The 14,600-nt window shown below is 37.8% G+C and overlaps 2 protein-coding genes across 2 annotated transcripts; one reads left to right on the forward strand and one right to left on the reverse strand.

The window, feature by feature from the left end:
- The first annotated feature begins 5,145 nt into the window (after positions 1-5,145).
- On the forward strand, positions 5,146-10,059 carry LOC145209094 (uncharacterized). Its single transcript, XM_080079338.1, has 3 exons — positions 5,146-5,335; positions 7,610-7,766; positions 9,139-10,059. The coding sequence occupies exons 1-3, from the start codon at positions 5,236-5,238 to the stop codon at positions 9,236-9,238; spliced, it is 357 nt and encodes a 118-aa protein (XP_079935464.1). The 5' UTR covers positions 5,146-5,235; the 3' UTR covers positions 9,239-10,059.
- A 798-nt stretch (positions 10,060-10,857) lies between these two features.
- Positions 10,858-14,094, reverse strand: LOC145239531 (uncharacterized). Its single transcript, XM_080102878.1, has 4 exons — positions 13,831-14,094; positions 13,131-13,272; positions 12,577-12,668; positions 10,858-11,153 (listed from the first exon to the last, which is right to left on the reverse strand). The coding sequence occupies exons 2-4, from the start codon at positions 13,263-13,265 to the stop codon at positions 10,979-10,981; spliced, it is 402 nt and encodes a 133-aa protein (XP_079959004.1). The 5' UTR covers positions 13,266-13,272; positions 13,831-14,094; the 3' UTR covers positions 10,858-10,978.
- Positions 14,095-14,600: the final 506 nt, after the last annotated feature.

A 14,600-nucleotide genomic window follows, 5' to 3' on the forward strand; every position in this document is an offset into this window, starting at 1 on the left:
TGCATTACAAAACCATTCATTTTACATATTGTACAACCGATTTTTTTACACACTTCTGACAATGTAAAATTTACTACAAACAAATAATGTCACTATCCAGTACAAAAAAAAACAAGGCAAGCAATTGCAATAATGGATTTTAATAAATTTCGAATACTTCCTAACTATATGAGATAGTACAATGGCGATTGTTGTTTTGTAATTGACAGAAATGGTGGCAGTGTATTGGTCACATGCATTTGTGTCTCTCTTTACCCTGACAGACCTAAAGCAAATACCGCGATTTCCATAGCGCAAATTGTATCGGGTGCACAAAACCTCTCGCAATGACAGGCTATTCACAGTCCGTTTATGGCGTGATTTCCTGGTTTTCGTTTGCGAATATTTATGCTTCTGCAGAATTACCGCACTTGCCACGCACAAGGCAGTCAGCATTGGATAACATAAAAATGGGGACTTAAAATCAGAATAATCGTGTACGGAATATTCCACAGTACAGATATTCTAATAGCTATAGAATGTTCTTAAAACAACTTTATTCATACCTTGTTGCGCTGAAATGTAACATAAAACATGCTACAAAAGAAATTCGTTGAATGGTCACACAGCAGGACTGCTGGTTTGTCGGCGAAGTATATTGCAATGGTGCTATTATTATCTATTGAAACATTTGATTTAAGTCTGTACGTGGATATTTTGTGCATGATGAGTCACCTGTTAACCAATCTTATTTGTGGTTGCTTTACTTTTTAACCGTGTTCGCAAATGCGTTTAATTATGAATTTACTGGGCTCCATACCTCGCACCTTTCACACAGTTGCTGTGAGCTTGTTTCCTTGAGGTCGTTGACCCGCATTGACACATACCAGAAATGTAGGTTTGTGGGTTTTGCACGAAAAAAAATGCATAAAAAGGAAAAGGTCCGATTTCCCACTGTGTGGTTAAGCTTGTGCTGCGGTTTTGCCGACATTTTGCCATGTAGCGTTTCTTCTTGTGCGTTTCGGCTCTAGGATAAGCTATTTGCGTTTTGCAGTACAAACTGCAGCTAGTTGTTGATGAGAAGACGGTTCGAAACTGCATTTTTGTACATTTTGGTATTTATTCTTAAAACGAAGATATATTTGCATTTATCTAAATCGACTTTTGGACTTTTAATTTTGTTTGCTTGTGCATGGACAGATTTTGTGAATGCTTTTACCAATACAAGCATTCAATTCTACTGTTTTATCAGGGGAACAAGTTGTTACGGCGTTTTGATGTAAGAAAATGAAGTTCCTTTTCAAGCATTTACTGCTGCTTTTATTATCACAAGGTAGGCCAAAATTTCAATTTTGCATGCAAAAATAACCTTGGAGAGTAAGCGTAACTATGTAACTATGTTCCAAGGTTAATACACATATCGCGAAAAATCTTATCTCTCGTTGTTAAAACTTTAAGATCTTATATTTTGTTTATCAAGTTTCCGAAATTGGTTACCTGAAAGTTTTAAGTTGGGCCGGGCTTTTCGGGTTGCGTTTGGATTCGTTCTCAAGTGTAAATAAAATGGATTTGCTGCGGGCCAGACTTTACACTCGAAATCATTTGTGCCGCAAACTTCACTTTCACCAAGCCCAGGGTTCGGGCTCCAATTTTTGGTCCATGTACAACTCTTAATTACCATGTAATAATGGTGTGTAACATGGTTCAAGAATTTACCTGCTGATATTTTGCAGAGGTGCACATGCGCAAATGCGTCACGCTGTGTGGTGACGGTGATGGCCAGTATGAGGTGTGCCGAAAAACCGCCAGCGAATTCTGTCCATCAAACATTAACCACAGTCTAAACCCCGATCTTTGGTACGTTGGGAAAAACAAGACATACAGAAAGTTCCAGAGCAGCAAAGACTGCCAAGATCTTGCAAGGGGATTTATTAAATGTACAAGTCCAGAGGAATGGAAGAGGATTGACGAGATAAATGACAGCAGAACTCCATGCACTTTAGTTGCTATCATTTGGATAATGGCGTTTGTGACAATCACCGGAAATGCAATAGTAATTTTCTGTCGAGTTCGGTCATTCAAAGTCGGATTTGCGTCGAGAACCAAAGTGGAAAAGATTTACAACATTCTGATTCTGAACCTCAGTGTTGCTGACTTTTTAATGGGTTTATATTTGCTTGCTCTGGGTTTTATTCAACAAAATCGCAATAACGTGTACTTTCACGTAACATCTCTATGCACAACAATCGCTATCTTGAATTTCATTTCCAGTCAAATGTCAGTCTCCACTTTAAAAATCATTACAACTTTTAGGTTGTATAGCGCTATTAGACCCTTTCAGACTATTTCTGTACGCGTGGTCGTTGTTTTGATATCCATTGCTTGGGTGTTTTGGACTCATGTTGCCGTTCTGCCTATTCTACTTAACCAGCATGACAATCAACTTACAGTGCTAACGTATATGGATTGCAAGATACCAATCAAAAGCAAGGATTTGCAATCGTTGACTGAACGATTTGTAAATACAGCTTTAGGCCGTTGCGGTAATGGTACCTCACCAGGTATCTATAACTTTACAAACGATTGTAGTGCTGCAAACATTTTTGGAAATATTGATTGTTCGTACGAAAGTTTTACTTTCTACAACAGTGTTCCTGCTTGCAGCATGATGTTTTTCTTCTCAGATGTTGGCGATCCTTTAGTTCCGCTCACTCTGTTTATCACTATTTTTAACTGTCTTGCATTCTTGTATATGTTAGTGGCGTATTGCTTTATTTACCGCAGCGTAAGACACAACACATACTGCAGTTGTACTGCGGACGTTTCTGGAAATTTTTGGAAATGTTTCTTCGGGTGGAAGCAAGAGTCTCAACGGGAAGCCGAAGATCGTCGGATGCAGTGTCGCATCTTCTTCATCGTTTGCACCGACTTTTTGTGCTGGGTGCCACTTTCTATAGCCACGTTTTCCTTTCTTGCTTTTCCACCTGACGAAGGCAGCCGTATGATGAAAACCGATCTTTCCACTTTTATTACAGTGGTTTTGCCACTCAACAGCGCTATCAATCCAATCCTCTACTCCACCGTGGTGACAAAAAAGTGTTGCCGGCAAAAAACAAAATTCTCCACGATATACCTCAACAAAGTCTGTAGGGTAAAGTAGTAGTTTGTATTGTTCTTTATAACTATATACAGCAAATGCTCATTGCTAAGTATCTGGAAACTAGTTCTGTATTAGTAGTACGTGTAACGTTCGTTGCAACTATAGAATATTTTAGTTATGTTTACTGCATACTGTCGTTTACCTTCTTTACATGTTGTTTTAAAAATGTAAAAAAGTTTTTAAGGTTTAAAGGTCGTTGAAATGAGTAAATGAGTAAAACGTGTCTTGTTGCTTTTTTGTATTGTAATTAATCAAAAAAGTATTTTTTAGCTTGTTTTCTTTACTTTCAAATATCACAATGGTATTTTTAACACCGATGGCACTAGAGAGCAATTTTAAACTATTCCAATCGCATCCGCGACAGTGAATGTCAGCATAATGTGTGTGGAGAAAAAAATCATAAACCAATTTCCTAAAATGCACTTCAAGAACGTACAAAATAATAAATGCCTGCAATGTGAGACAAAGGTGACACAAATAAAATTTCACATCCTTTGGACACAAAGTGTTTGCTGCTCGCTTTTAGGCGGAAGCATTTGCAATCGTTTGCAGTTGCAGTTGGAATTGATTTTCGATCGATTATGCCATTTGGTGTTCCTTATTGTGCCGTAGCTCGAAAAGAAAAAAACACACATACATTTACAGTTGATTTGAATGCAAACAAAACGTTTTCGAACATTTAAAAGTGTACAATTTTACTTGGCGTCAACTAATTGCATACTTTGTTCAGGATATAAAAATCTGTTTTTCTTTGTTTGTTTTGAATTCTTTTGAAGTTTATCGTAAACTTACTTTTTTAGAAAGTAATTGGGCATTTTTTTCAAATTTTAGTCGTTGGTTCCTTTGCATCTCGTTTAAGGAAGCTCGAATGGTGTGCAGTGAAGCGAAATACGCAGAAATTTACGCCCCATCAAACGTAACAAAACAGGTTAAAAATCACGAAAAAACTTCTTCAATTACATAGGCATTTGAAACCTAAACGCTTCTCGGTTAATTTTGAAGTTATTCAGAGCATCAGGCCGGTTTAAGTTTTGTGGAAGCGTCCCAAAAAACGCGCTAAGTTGTTTTGTGCGTTATGTAATTCCAAGGCCTGGTAACACCAAATTCACTGTTACGTTCATGACATTTGCGGATAGACGTCAAAAGAGATTTGCTTGCTATTTTAAACACAGCGTTGTACCACGACCAAGCCATTGATTAAACGATTGAATAAAGGTCTGCAAACGTTTTTCGATTGATTTTATTTATTTTGAGATCAATACAAAATTATATGTGTACAAATATATAAAAATTGGCTTATCTGATTTAAGTAGTGTCTAGTATGCGAACTTGCGGCGCCTGTGACAACAAAACTCAAAACTGACTTCCATTCCAAGGAAAGCCGCAGACAACGAAGAAGGACGTGGCCGTCGTCACATTAAACGTCACCCTTTATCGACGTCAGTGCGTTTCTAGTGGCCGTTGTTTGCTTTTAGTGTGTGGCAGTTCCTTGGTGCTTCCGTGCAGGGCAATCGAGGCTACTGCAGCAGTCAGCTAGATAGATAGATGCAGGCTGAGGCAGCTGTTTTTGAGAAGCGAAATAAGATGCAAACAGTGACATTACAGACACATACCCGCCTTAAGTTTTGGTGATTAGGTTTGGGATGTAAGCAGTGGTGGGATTCAGCCGGTTCGCACCGGTTCTATAGAACCGTCTCACGAAATTTTATGAGATCAGCAAACCAGTTAACATTACTGGTTATTTTCAATGGACTTTTTGTCATAGAACCTGCTGAAAAATATGACTTTTGTGATAGAACCGGCTGACAAATAATTTGAATCCCACCCGTAGATGTAAGCTATTCGATTTAAAGCTATAGGTGCGATGACAAAATCAACCATCTTTGTTTCTTGACAAGTTCCGTTGTCTAAGGACAACTTGAAACTACAATTGACCCGTTGATATATCTTCGGCATGTTTTAATCACTTATGCACAGCACCCCAGTAAATGCACAGGGTAAATAACCTATAGCTGTTTTATGTTAGATGCCGTTATAGGGTGCGTTCTTTTCAGTCTATAGGTTTTTAGTTTCATGCTGAAATAGAAACTGGCAGAATGGCGAGCAGACAGAACCAACTTTCCTCTACTCTGAAGAGTCTTTGGCCGGCTGCACTGATCGTGGTCCTTGTCCTTCTAACATTCGCTTTGCTCTACGGTAAGAAACAGCAACAGTAAGAAGCTCTCAGTAAAAGAAACTTAGGTGCTGGTTGGGCACAAAGTGTTGCTTACATGCTTTTATAACAACAATCAGCACTGTTTGCTGGGTAATTACATTTCAATGTATCTAATATGAATATTGTGAATTTGCTAATTTCCAGGTTTTTAGACAGATAGCAAATTTCAAGAACGCGTTACTGCTGCAATTTGCGTTGCTTTCGGCGGGCAATTGGACTGGTTTTGACGTCATAATTGGCGGGTTAACGGCATGAAAATAGAAATCGTTCGCCTACTTTAAAGGTTTCACTTATTCTTAATCAATGGTTTATTCATGCCAACTAAGACACAACGATCTGATAAGATAAATAAGCATTAAAAAGTGCAATGACTGTTATTTGTTGTGATCTTTTTGAAACAGACCGATGTCCATGGCACTACAACGATAGCATACAGTGCATTTGCACAAGCTTGCAAAGCGTGAAGTGTCGTTAGCAACATGTCGCTAACGCATATCAAGGTCAATTAGCATCGTCTAAAAGGCACGACTACAAAGTAGACGAATAACAGAAAGAAACCGATATGAATGATCTTCAGCAATACCCTTCGGCCTCGCTCTGTCGTTAAAACAAACCGCAACGTTGGCCCTGTCGATTATTGATTTTGTTTCATGGGAGCTATCGTTTTGTCGCGTCTTTAAAATGCCGTAACGGTAATTTGTATATGGTGGCTTGGTACGCAAAAGTGAATTTCCCTTCTTGGCTTGTTAACTGACGACTGTACAACCTGGCCATTAAGGCAGCTTATACGTAGCCTGTGGGCTATAAACGTCTTGAAAGGTCAAACCCCAAGAGAAGTTGCAATTTTGCATTTAGTTGGTATCAGCTGCAGCAAGGTCATAACCTTGTCGCAGCAGTCCCTGTCCTAGCGTGTAAGATAGGATTCGATCAAAAACAAATGGCATTAGGGTTTGTTTTAAACTGTGATTGACAACACCGGGGAAATATGTCTACCTTGATTGACCAATCTAAATTGATCACATAGGATGGCAGCTTGATGAATGCGGGTACACTGCCTAAACAAATTGTTTCGAAAACAATGCGTAAAACATAAAAATGCCACTGCATAGAAATAGCCATCTGAATGGTTTGGCATTTACCCAAAACATAAATCGCTAAATATTTATTACATGTGGAATATAGCCGTTTTAGAACATTCCTTTGTAACGTACACATTTGGTCATCTTGCGTTTTATCTATTGGAAACTGTTTTAACTAATTGCCCAAACGTTTAAAACCAATTTGGATATTTGTCCAATTGTGATTTTTACTGTATTTGACAGTGCCGGATTAAGGGTCTGCTGGCCTGCAGGCACATTTTATAAGTGGCCTGAAAATCAGGGTCCAACTAAAAAAATAGGATTAAATTATCAGTGTTGCCAAATCATTTAAAATGGCCTGGATTTTTGACTGGCCTGTAGGCACGTGCCTACTTTGCCTAATGGTTAATCCAGCTCTGGTATTTGATTGTATGGATTTAATTTTTTGTATACGTGAGGTTAGTATGGCGGCTGATCCTAGCAAGAAAAAGATTAAACAAAAGGTCTTACATAAGGCAGGTGTTCACCGCCCTACCCTTGTAATAGCGTGCCATACGATTACTGGCATAAATATCTTTATCGATTATTTTCAAGCGTTTCTCTCGTCGCCAAATTGCATCTGAGGGCCACCGACGCCAGAACGCATTGGAATTAATTATTCATTGTCGTTTAGGAGTCGCTTCTTCCTTTTCTTCCGCGCTGGGATTGACATGTTTTGTCTTCCAATTTCTTACAATTACAAGCCGCCGGTCGATATCCCGTATTTTATATTATTCACTGCATTTAAACCTTCGTTGTGTTGTTGTTCCCCCAGGACAGCAGATTTTATAAAATCAATAGTTACGACAAATTATCGTCGTAAAAATAATAGTTGAACATCAGAATTGATAGCTGTGTCGACAAAAACGGATCAAAAAACTGACTTTACTTTCACGTAATGCTGAAATTGCCAATGCATTGTTACTGCGCCTGCGATTTTCGGACCAGAGACTAATGTGTTGTCACGCGTAATGGGCTTTGGCTTGCCACGGACAAGGAAATGCGTTCGTCTCGACACCTCAACGCAGTAATTGCTCGCAAAGCTGATGTTATCTCTATATTTCCTTGCTCGTGGCACCAATCCATTTTAGCGATCTGCAGGTTTCTTCATTTTATCACAAGCTTCGTGTTTTACAGGAATGGACTTTATTCTCTCGGGCTATGAAAAATACAGCTATCAACAATATCTCACAGACTCTCTGGCTTGCGCGGATAATTTTACCTCCAGCGTGCTGCGTTTGCATCAGAACTCATATCGGTCCAACCAAGGCAACTTTACCACTGATATTTGCAAGTAAGTATCAAAGAAATACATTTGTTCAATGACCAAAGCGTGTAGATCATTGACTAACGCATAACCTTCCCTGACACAAAGTATAAGAAGTTTAGTATTCAGGATTAAACACACAATAGCATACCACGTTTAGCTGGTTGTTCATCTTGCTTTGCAAGTAAACGTTTGATGTTTTCTTGTACACCATTAGGTAAAGATTTTGTCCATGTTTACATATTCCACGATGTTTGGAAAATGTGCTGTATAAACAGGGAGCCATTTTACGATGCCACATCTAGAAATGCGTATTTGTATTTTAGCCCAGCGCACTTAGGAAAACAACTGACAAATCCGCTTGTAACCTGGTTACGTTATCATCGGACCCTGGGATATATAACGTGGCGCTACATGCCAAATTTTCCTATACTGGCAATTTGATTGAGAATTGTTGTGGTTATTACAAACCCAACAGACCATAACATTAAGGGCAAAAACCAAATCGCAATAACATGACTCGTTAAGACGTTGTTATTGCAATAGTAAGGTTTCGAAGTACATATTAATCGCCAGGCATGTTATACATATTGGATACTAACTGGTTCGAAAACCAAAATTTTAATTTTTTTGCACCGGAACATGAATGATTCATTTTTTAGAATACATGAACTTTTAGCACAAATGAGCTATACCCCGACTTCCCTTTACGACTGGACGCGTAAAATCTTGCTTTTTTATGCTGTTCTAAAATTTTGGCGAGTAAGGAAAAAATTATTTGTACTTTACTAAATTAAATATATTGCGAGGTTTAACATAGTAAGTATACTGGCACACAATTTTGTTAGAAGTGATGTGGTTTATGGATGAAAGATTTCAACAAATATTTATATCATGAAATAGGCTATTGCTGCCAGGCATACTGTATAACAAAGTATTGCTCATCCAGCAGTTTTTATTATAAATAATCGACGTTTCGACGTCCTATACAAGACGCCTTCGTCTTGTATAGGACGTCGAAACGTCGATTAATTATAATAAAAACTGCTGGATGAGCAATACTTTGTTATAAATATTTATATCATTACTAGCGTCATTAGTACCTGTGAGCAGACCCGTTTTAGTGTTTCAAAGTTTGTTTGTTTTTGTCTTACATAAATCCCAGAGGGTTTTAGTCCACGTGAATGCCACATAAGGAAGAAATAAAACCGATTTATTGCCTGTCTTAAAAATAAGCACTTCCTTTTATTTTAACGCTCCAACCCCTAGCTAAACCCGGAAACTCCGACGAAACGATACTTGACGCTTTAAATCTGTGTTGTAAATTATCTATGAAGGCAGGTTTATTTTTGGGACACACTGGCGATTATACTAATTTTATCCATTGTTGTTTTAACAGAATGTGGCGTGTGCAGCTGGAGTGCAGAAGACAGATGGCTCAAAAATTGCAACTGGATTTCGAAACAGTCACAATGTTTGAAGGAGCGTCTTGTGGCTAGGGCTTGTGTTTATCGAACATGGTATCTGCATAACCATCTGCCCCATTCCACTAAGCCTTAATCCCATAAGAAAACAAACAGTCATATTTCTGCAAAACCATATACAACTTATACTTTATTCATCTACATTTTAGTGTGCGGGTTTGGGTTGTCGTTCCGTTAAACAAATTACACATGTGTGCATTACACCAACAGAAAAAGTGGTATGTAAGGGTATTTAAATCGTTTGAACAGCTCTTCCAACGGACATAAATATCTCAAATAACTACACATGGTTACACATTCAACACAGCAATAATTTTCTTTATTGCTTCGCTTTTTAGCAACGTTATCTTATTGGAAAAAGTATTGAGTGTGTTTCTATTGATCTGCTTTACGTGCTGTGAATTTGTTCAAGTGGAAAAGCGAAACACCTTCGCCTTCAATAACGCAATGTTGACTCGAAAAAAAATTGACGTGCATGGTAACAAAACTGGACATAGTCTGTCATTTATGTTTTATTAAATGTGCCTGGCTGTTTGGCTCACAGATATTTATAGAAGTGACTGATTGAACCTATGTTAAAAGCAAACGTACATCGCAACATAGCCAAATGGTGATTTGTTTAGTAGTGCTTCCATTATCTTTTTCTGTACTGACCTGTTATTTTATTATGTTGTGAAAGCAATTTTTGTCTTGAGTGGTCTGACCACATCTTTTGTACTTAAGTTAATGATGAACCGTTTGTTATCACGAAACGATAAAATTTTTGTGAAGATACTAAAAACGATAAAATTGTTTGTTATTTTCAACCATAAAAATAATAAAAAATATGAAAGTTTGTTGATTGCGTGAACATAAGGCTCAAAGCAAAGTCAGTATATAATTGTAACAACTTGTTTTTAATTTGCAATTATTAACACCTACGTGAGACACTGAAATAATTGTTAGTCATTCCAGAACTAATATTCCGATGTACGCAATACAGAACTTAATGTTAATCAATATTGTACGTTTATCATGTGCACTTGCCATCACTTCAACGTTCGGAAAATATTTTGGTAAAACGAGGTCTGTGTTTGCTCCTTACTGCCATCTACTGACGATGACATTGTTTTCGGGTAAATACATTTTCTCCGAGGATTTGTAAAAATGTGATGTCCTTTTAGTTATGCTAGCTTCAAAAAGTTTTTGGCATGGTGGGTTGACTGATCATGTTTAAATGCACATTTAATCTTTGTCTATAATTGCATGATGTCGCTATGGAGTTGTGTAATGCTAAAAAGGTCCCAATCTGTTCAAATGCTGCGAAAATCTGTTTCTAATGCTGCAACAATCACAGTTACAATAGCAAACGTTGAAAAACCCGTCGCAATAACTAATAATTTTTTTTAAAAAAAACTTAAAAAGTTGCTATGCTTGTGCCGATGTTGATGCACACATATCGCGCAAAAATGATACCAAAACGCTTTTCGTGTTTGTCATTAATTTACATTTAGTTAATTTGTTATTAAACCTGCTGGCGAGACTAAGGTGAAAACGTTTACGTACATTTACCTCAGCCTTTGGCGAATTTTTAAAGATGTCCGCCATACACATGGTGTAAACTCAATCAAGCCAAGAGACTAATTTACCAAAACTTTAATTTACCAAAAAGGAATCAGGTGTTTATTGAAGTACAGAATGATTTAAAAACAAAAATATTACAATTCACAACCAATAAGCTGAGAAAATTATACACAGGTCCAACCAATCCGTCCTTTACATTCTTGCTATTTGATTGACAAGACTCTGGGAGATCCGGGATCTGTAGTGATTCAATTTCAAGCGTTGTCTCTGTTCTCGCCACTTCGCAATGAAATCGGAGTCAGCGCTCTTTTTCCTGACGACTTCACCTTGGCTTGGCTCTTGAATTGGGACGTTTTCAAAAAGTTCTCTGCATACAACGTGATAATGCATTATTTTGTTTCGTATTTTATTCAAAAATTACGGAAACTTAGTTGTTTTTTAAGTGGTTATTACATTTTAAAATTGCGAACAGTATTACTTAAACCTGGTGAAATGTTTAAGCTTACAACAAGGATAACCAAAACCCGGAAAATCCGAAATTAAAAAAAAACCCAAAACCGACTCGATTATTTGTTTTTAAATAAGTCTGATTTTTTCAAAAAGTTAGATTAACCTGGATAAAAAGACAAAACTGTGCCCAGTGTAAAATTTGGTCGTAATGAAGCCGGATTTAGTCAAACTTGTGCCTACTCTTGCCTCGAACTACCAAACCCATACTGCACTGTATTTGTTGCAATATGTGTGTATTGCCGTATTTTTTACTCAGAGCTACACTCCTGTGAGCGTTTTGCTTCCGCACTCGATTTGTTGGATTTATTTCACGACCCATAAGTGTCAAACCGTATTATTAAATACATAAATCCACGTAAAATGATGACCAAAGGGCAACGATGGACCACGCAGGTCGTAAATTTTGTTTAGTTTCCCAAAATCGCAAACAAACCGATTCTGATAATAATCAATGCAAGATGTAAAACCAATATGTCGCTATCCTTACACGCCATATGTTTGTTGGCAATTATTTATCGAAGGTGTTGTGTTGATTGAAGGGGACATGGTTTGTTTGTCGAAATTATGGGGTTGCTTTGCTATATAAACGCTTAACTGTTTTTTTATTGAGAGATTTACGGTTGGTTTAGGATTTAATGAGATGTGGAAGTCCAAATCGGTAAAGCTTAATCCCTTACCAACATTTCAAAACATCAATTGTTTGGCACAGAAATGTAAAAAGGGCACAATGAACACCCTTCAAGATCAAAATTATCGTTCATTTTATTCTTAACAGAAAATCTCGTAAAATTTCTGCCAAATGGAAGTGCAATAGATAAATATCTTCTTAATGACCTAAAACAAAATGACGGAAGACTTCAGGAATGACATTGTAAAAACGATATGGACCGAATCAAGTAAATAATAATACAGTTTAAAACCGTATGTTTTTAAAATTCATCGCTAAAGTATGTCAAATAAACTTATTGAAGATCCACTTATCTTGGTTTATAAATAAAAAATCCCATAAACATTTTGCGTACACCGGCGACTTGAATTAGGATTTTGCTTTTGTTTGCCGCCACAAACGGAAAGACTTGTAACTAAAGCATATTGATTACATACAAACATTAAATTATTTATCGTCTATTGATATATAGATGATACGCGCAGGTGTTCGTGGAAGTTAGGTCCTTAGAACACCCAATACGGTCCCGGATTAAATCAGCTTTAAAGGTATCCTATGACTTCAAAAACTATCTCAAATGCTATGCTATGTGGGTGTCTCAATCGCTTCTCACCTCATTGGCAGTTCCAATATTTTCGAAAGAAGTTTGTCATGAAGGTTTTCCGCCGGCATTGATGGGCTTGTGGAGTTTTCCCAAACATCAAGCTTTACAAGACAATTGATAAACATAAAAAATGTCCAAAAATAATTAAGAGGTGCGGCAGACGATCAGCATCAGTGTAAACTTTTATCTACGGATTAGATACTTTAATTGTGCCTTGTTAAAAGGCATCGTTACTTTCCGTTTTACTCAACAGAATTACAAAATATTACACAGACGCTGATCGTCTATAAGTGAAGACATATCTGTCGGTACCCAATCTGTGACATGGGCTGATTGTAGTATGTTATGGCATCATCACAAACGTAATGGAATATGTTAATATTCAAAGCTGTTGGTATGCGCCCTAAGGCACATATCAGTTAATAAACACAAGATTTATTTTAAACTGCAACTGTTCTGTAAGAGTTGAAACGCACTAACTTAATAAAGTACAAGCACTGTATGTATTAGTACAACGAGATGTGAAGCTACAAATCTGTCAATAACAAATAAATTTATCTTACTAGTGCTTGTAATTGTTGGTATTCATTATCGCTTTGAGGTCCTGGAGAGAGTTGATTCGGCAAAACCCTCGCATCAGCGGCAAATAAAATGGCGAGTAGAAGTTCAGCGACGATGACACACTGCGTAGCGTACATTCTTTTCCTTTATGCCACAAAACAAGACTTGAAAACTCAATCTTGAACGGGTTATAGCTACAGTTGCAACGAACGAGGCCCACAAAGAAACAATTTAACACCCCTCTGAGTATAGTAAAGACTAAAAACATGAGACCATCGCTACTTCTCCAACCCTTTTCTCAGAAGCAGAGGAAGCGCTAGCGAAAAAAATACAGGTAATAAAAAGATTTTACATCAAAAATACATGAGTGGGCATTGAACATCCAACTTTTGGCTAATCAGGCGACAGGTGTGTCACAATGCCCTTTTTTATTAAAAGCGATATGTTTAATGCAAAATTGGTGCAATCACAAATAAACTGTAGGCAAAGGTGACTTCTGTCGACCGTTTGCATCTATTCGGAGTTTTAAACTTATTTCAAAAAAATTATAATATTTTTTATGAGACCTAATTTTTTTACTGAACTGTAGATCCACATTTGCCCAAGTTTTTGCCTTCAATTTCTTTTTGTTTATTTCTTCAAACTCGTTTATTTCATTTATAATTTATAACTTCGCTATCACAAATCGTACCTCGTACTTACCACGAGTATAAAATCAAATTTAGAACGACGCTTGTCTGACAGGGATGAATACTTTTTCCAAGATAAGACCGTCCAATTCCGATCTGGCCTTTTATACTCTCACGGGCCGGATGTATTGGACCTGTGCGTATTGCGTGACCTTAGCGGTTGCCATGAAGTGAAACTGTTTACGGGAATCGCCATCGATTGCCCGGCAAATCCGCGCGCCGTCTTTGTTTCATGTTGCGGATCGCAAAACCTGGCACGTTGTTGATTTACGTGACTTGCTCAATGTCCGCTGCAACGTAGCGCGTTCACTAATCGATGCCGCGTATATTCGAACGCAAAGGAGTCATCAACCTGCAGCACACAGTTGGGCGGGGCAAGCACGCAGCACAATCAATCCACAAGCGTTGCCATGACGATCAAAGGTATATTTTTCTGGTATGACGTCGCAGGGACGTTTATCCGTTTTGACCTTGCCATTACAAAGCGGCGTTTCCGGGGCGCCATGTGTTGCATGGAACTGTTTCCCACGCATGTCTGGCTAAATTTAGCCCGATTGTCCATGGCATGTTGTTTGTTTTGTTTCCAAGGTTAAACCATAGCTGTCTTTTTAACCTGACAAAGCGGACGGATGGCAGAGAATCAAGATCCAATAAATCCTTGTCCCATATGAACGTTCGATCGTTAACTTGCGGAGCGTATGCTTATTGTGGTCAAAAAAATCAGCACTAGAATGTAATTGGTTAAATATTTTGTTGAGAAACTTTGAGTGTCCCCCCTTTGCA

Source organism: Phallusia mammillata, chromosome 1, assembly GCF_965637545.1.
Source record: "Phallusia mammillata chromosome 1, kaPhaMamm4.hap1.1, whole genome shotgun sequence".
NCBI classification, from domain to species: Eukaryota; Metazoa; Chordata; class Ascidiacea; order Phlebobranchia; family Ascidiidae; genus Phallusia; species Phallusia mammillata.

Excerpts from the sequence above, each read along its gene's own strand:
- LOC145239531 (XM_080102878.1), bottom strand. The coding sequence starts at position 13,265 with ATGTACGCTACGCAGTGTGTCATCGTCGCTGAACTTCTACTCGCCATT. Across the intron at positions 12,669-13,130 it reads ACCAACAATTACAAGCACTA|CTTGATGTTTGGGAAAACTC; the intron begins GTAAGATAAATT and ends TGTCTTGTAAAG. Across the intron at positions 11,154-12,576 it reads ATATTGGAACTGCCAATGAG|AGAACTTTTTGAAAACGTCC; the intron begins GTGAGAAGCGAT and ends CGTTGTATGCAG.
- LOC145209094 (XM_080079338.1), top strand. The coding sequence starts at position 5,236 with ATGGCGAGCAGACAGAACCAACTTTCCTCTACTCTGAAGAGTCTTTGG. Across the intron at positions 5,336-7,609 it reads AACATTCGCTTTGCTCTACG|GAATGGACTTTATTCTCTCG; the intron begins GTAAGAAACAGC and ends CGTGTTTTACAG. Across the intron at positions 7,767-9,138 it reads TTTACCACTGATATTTGCAA|AATGTGGCGTGTGCAGCTGG; the intron begins GTAAGTATCAAA and ends TTGTTTTAACAG.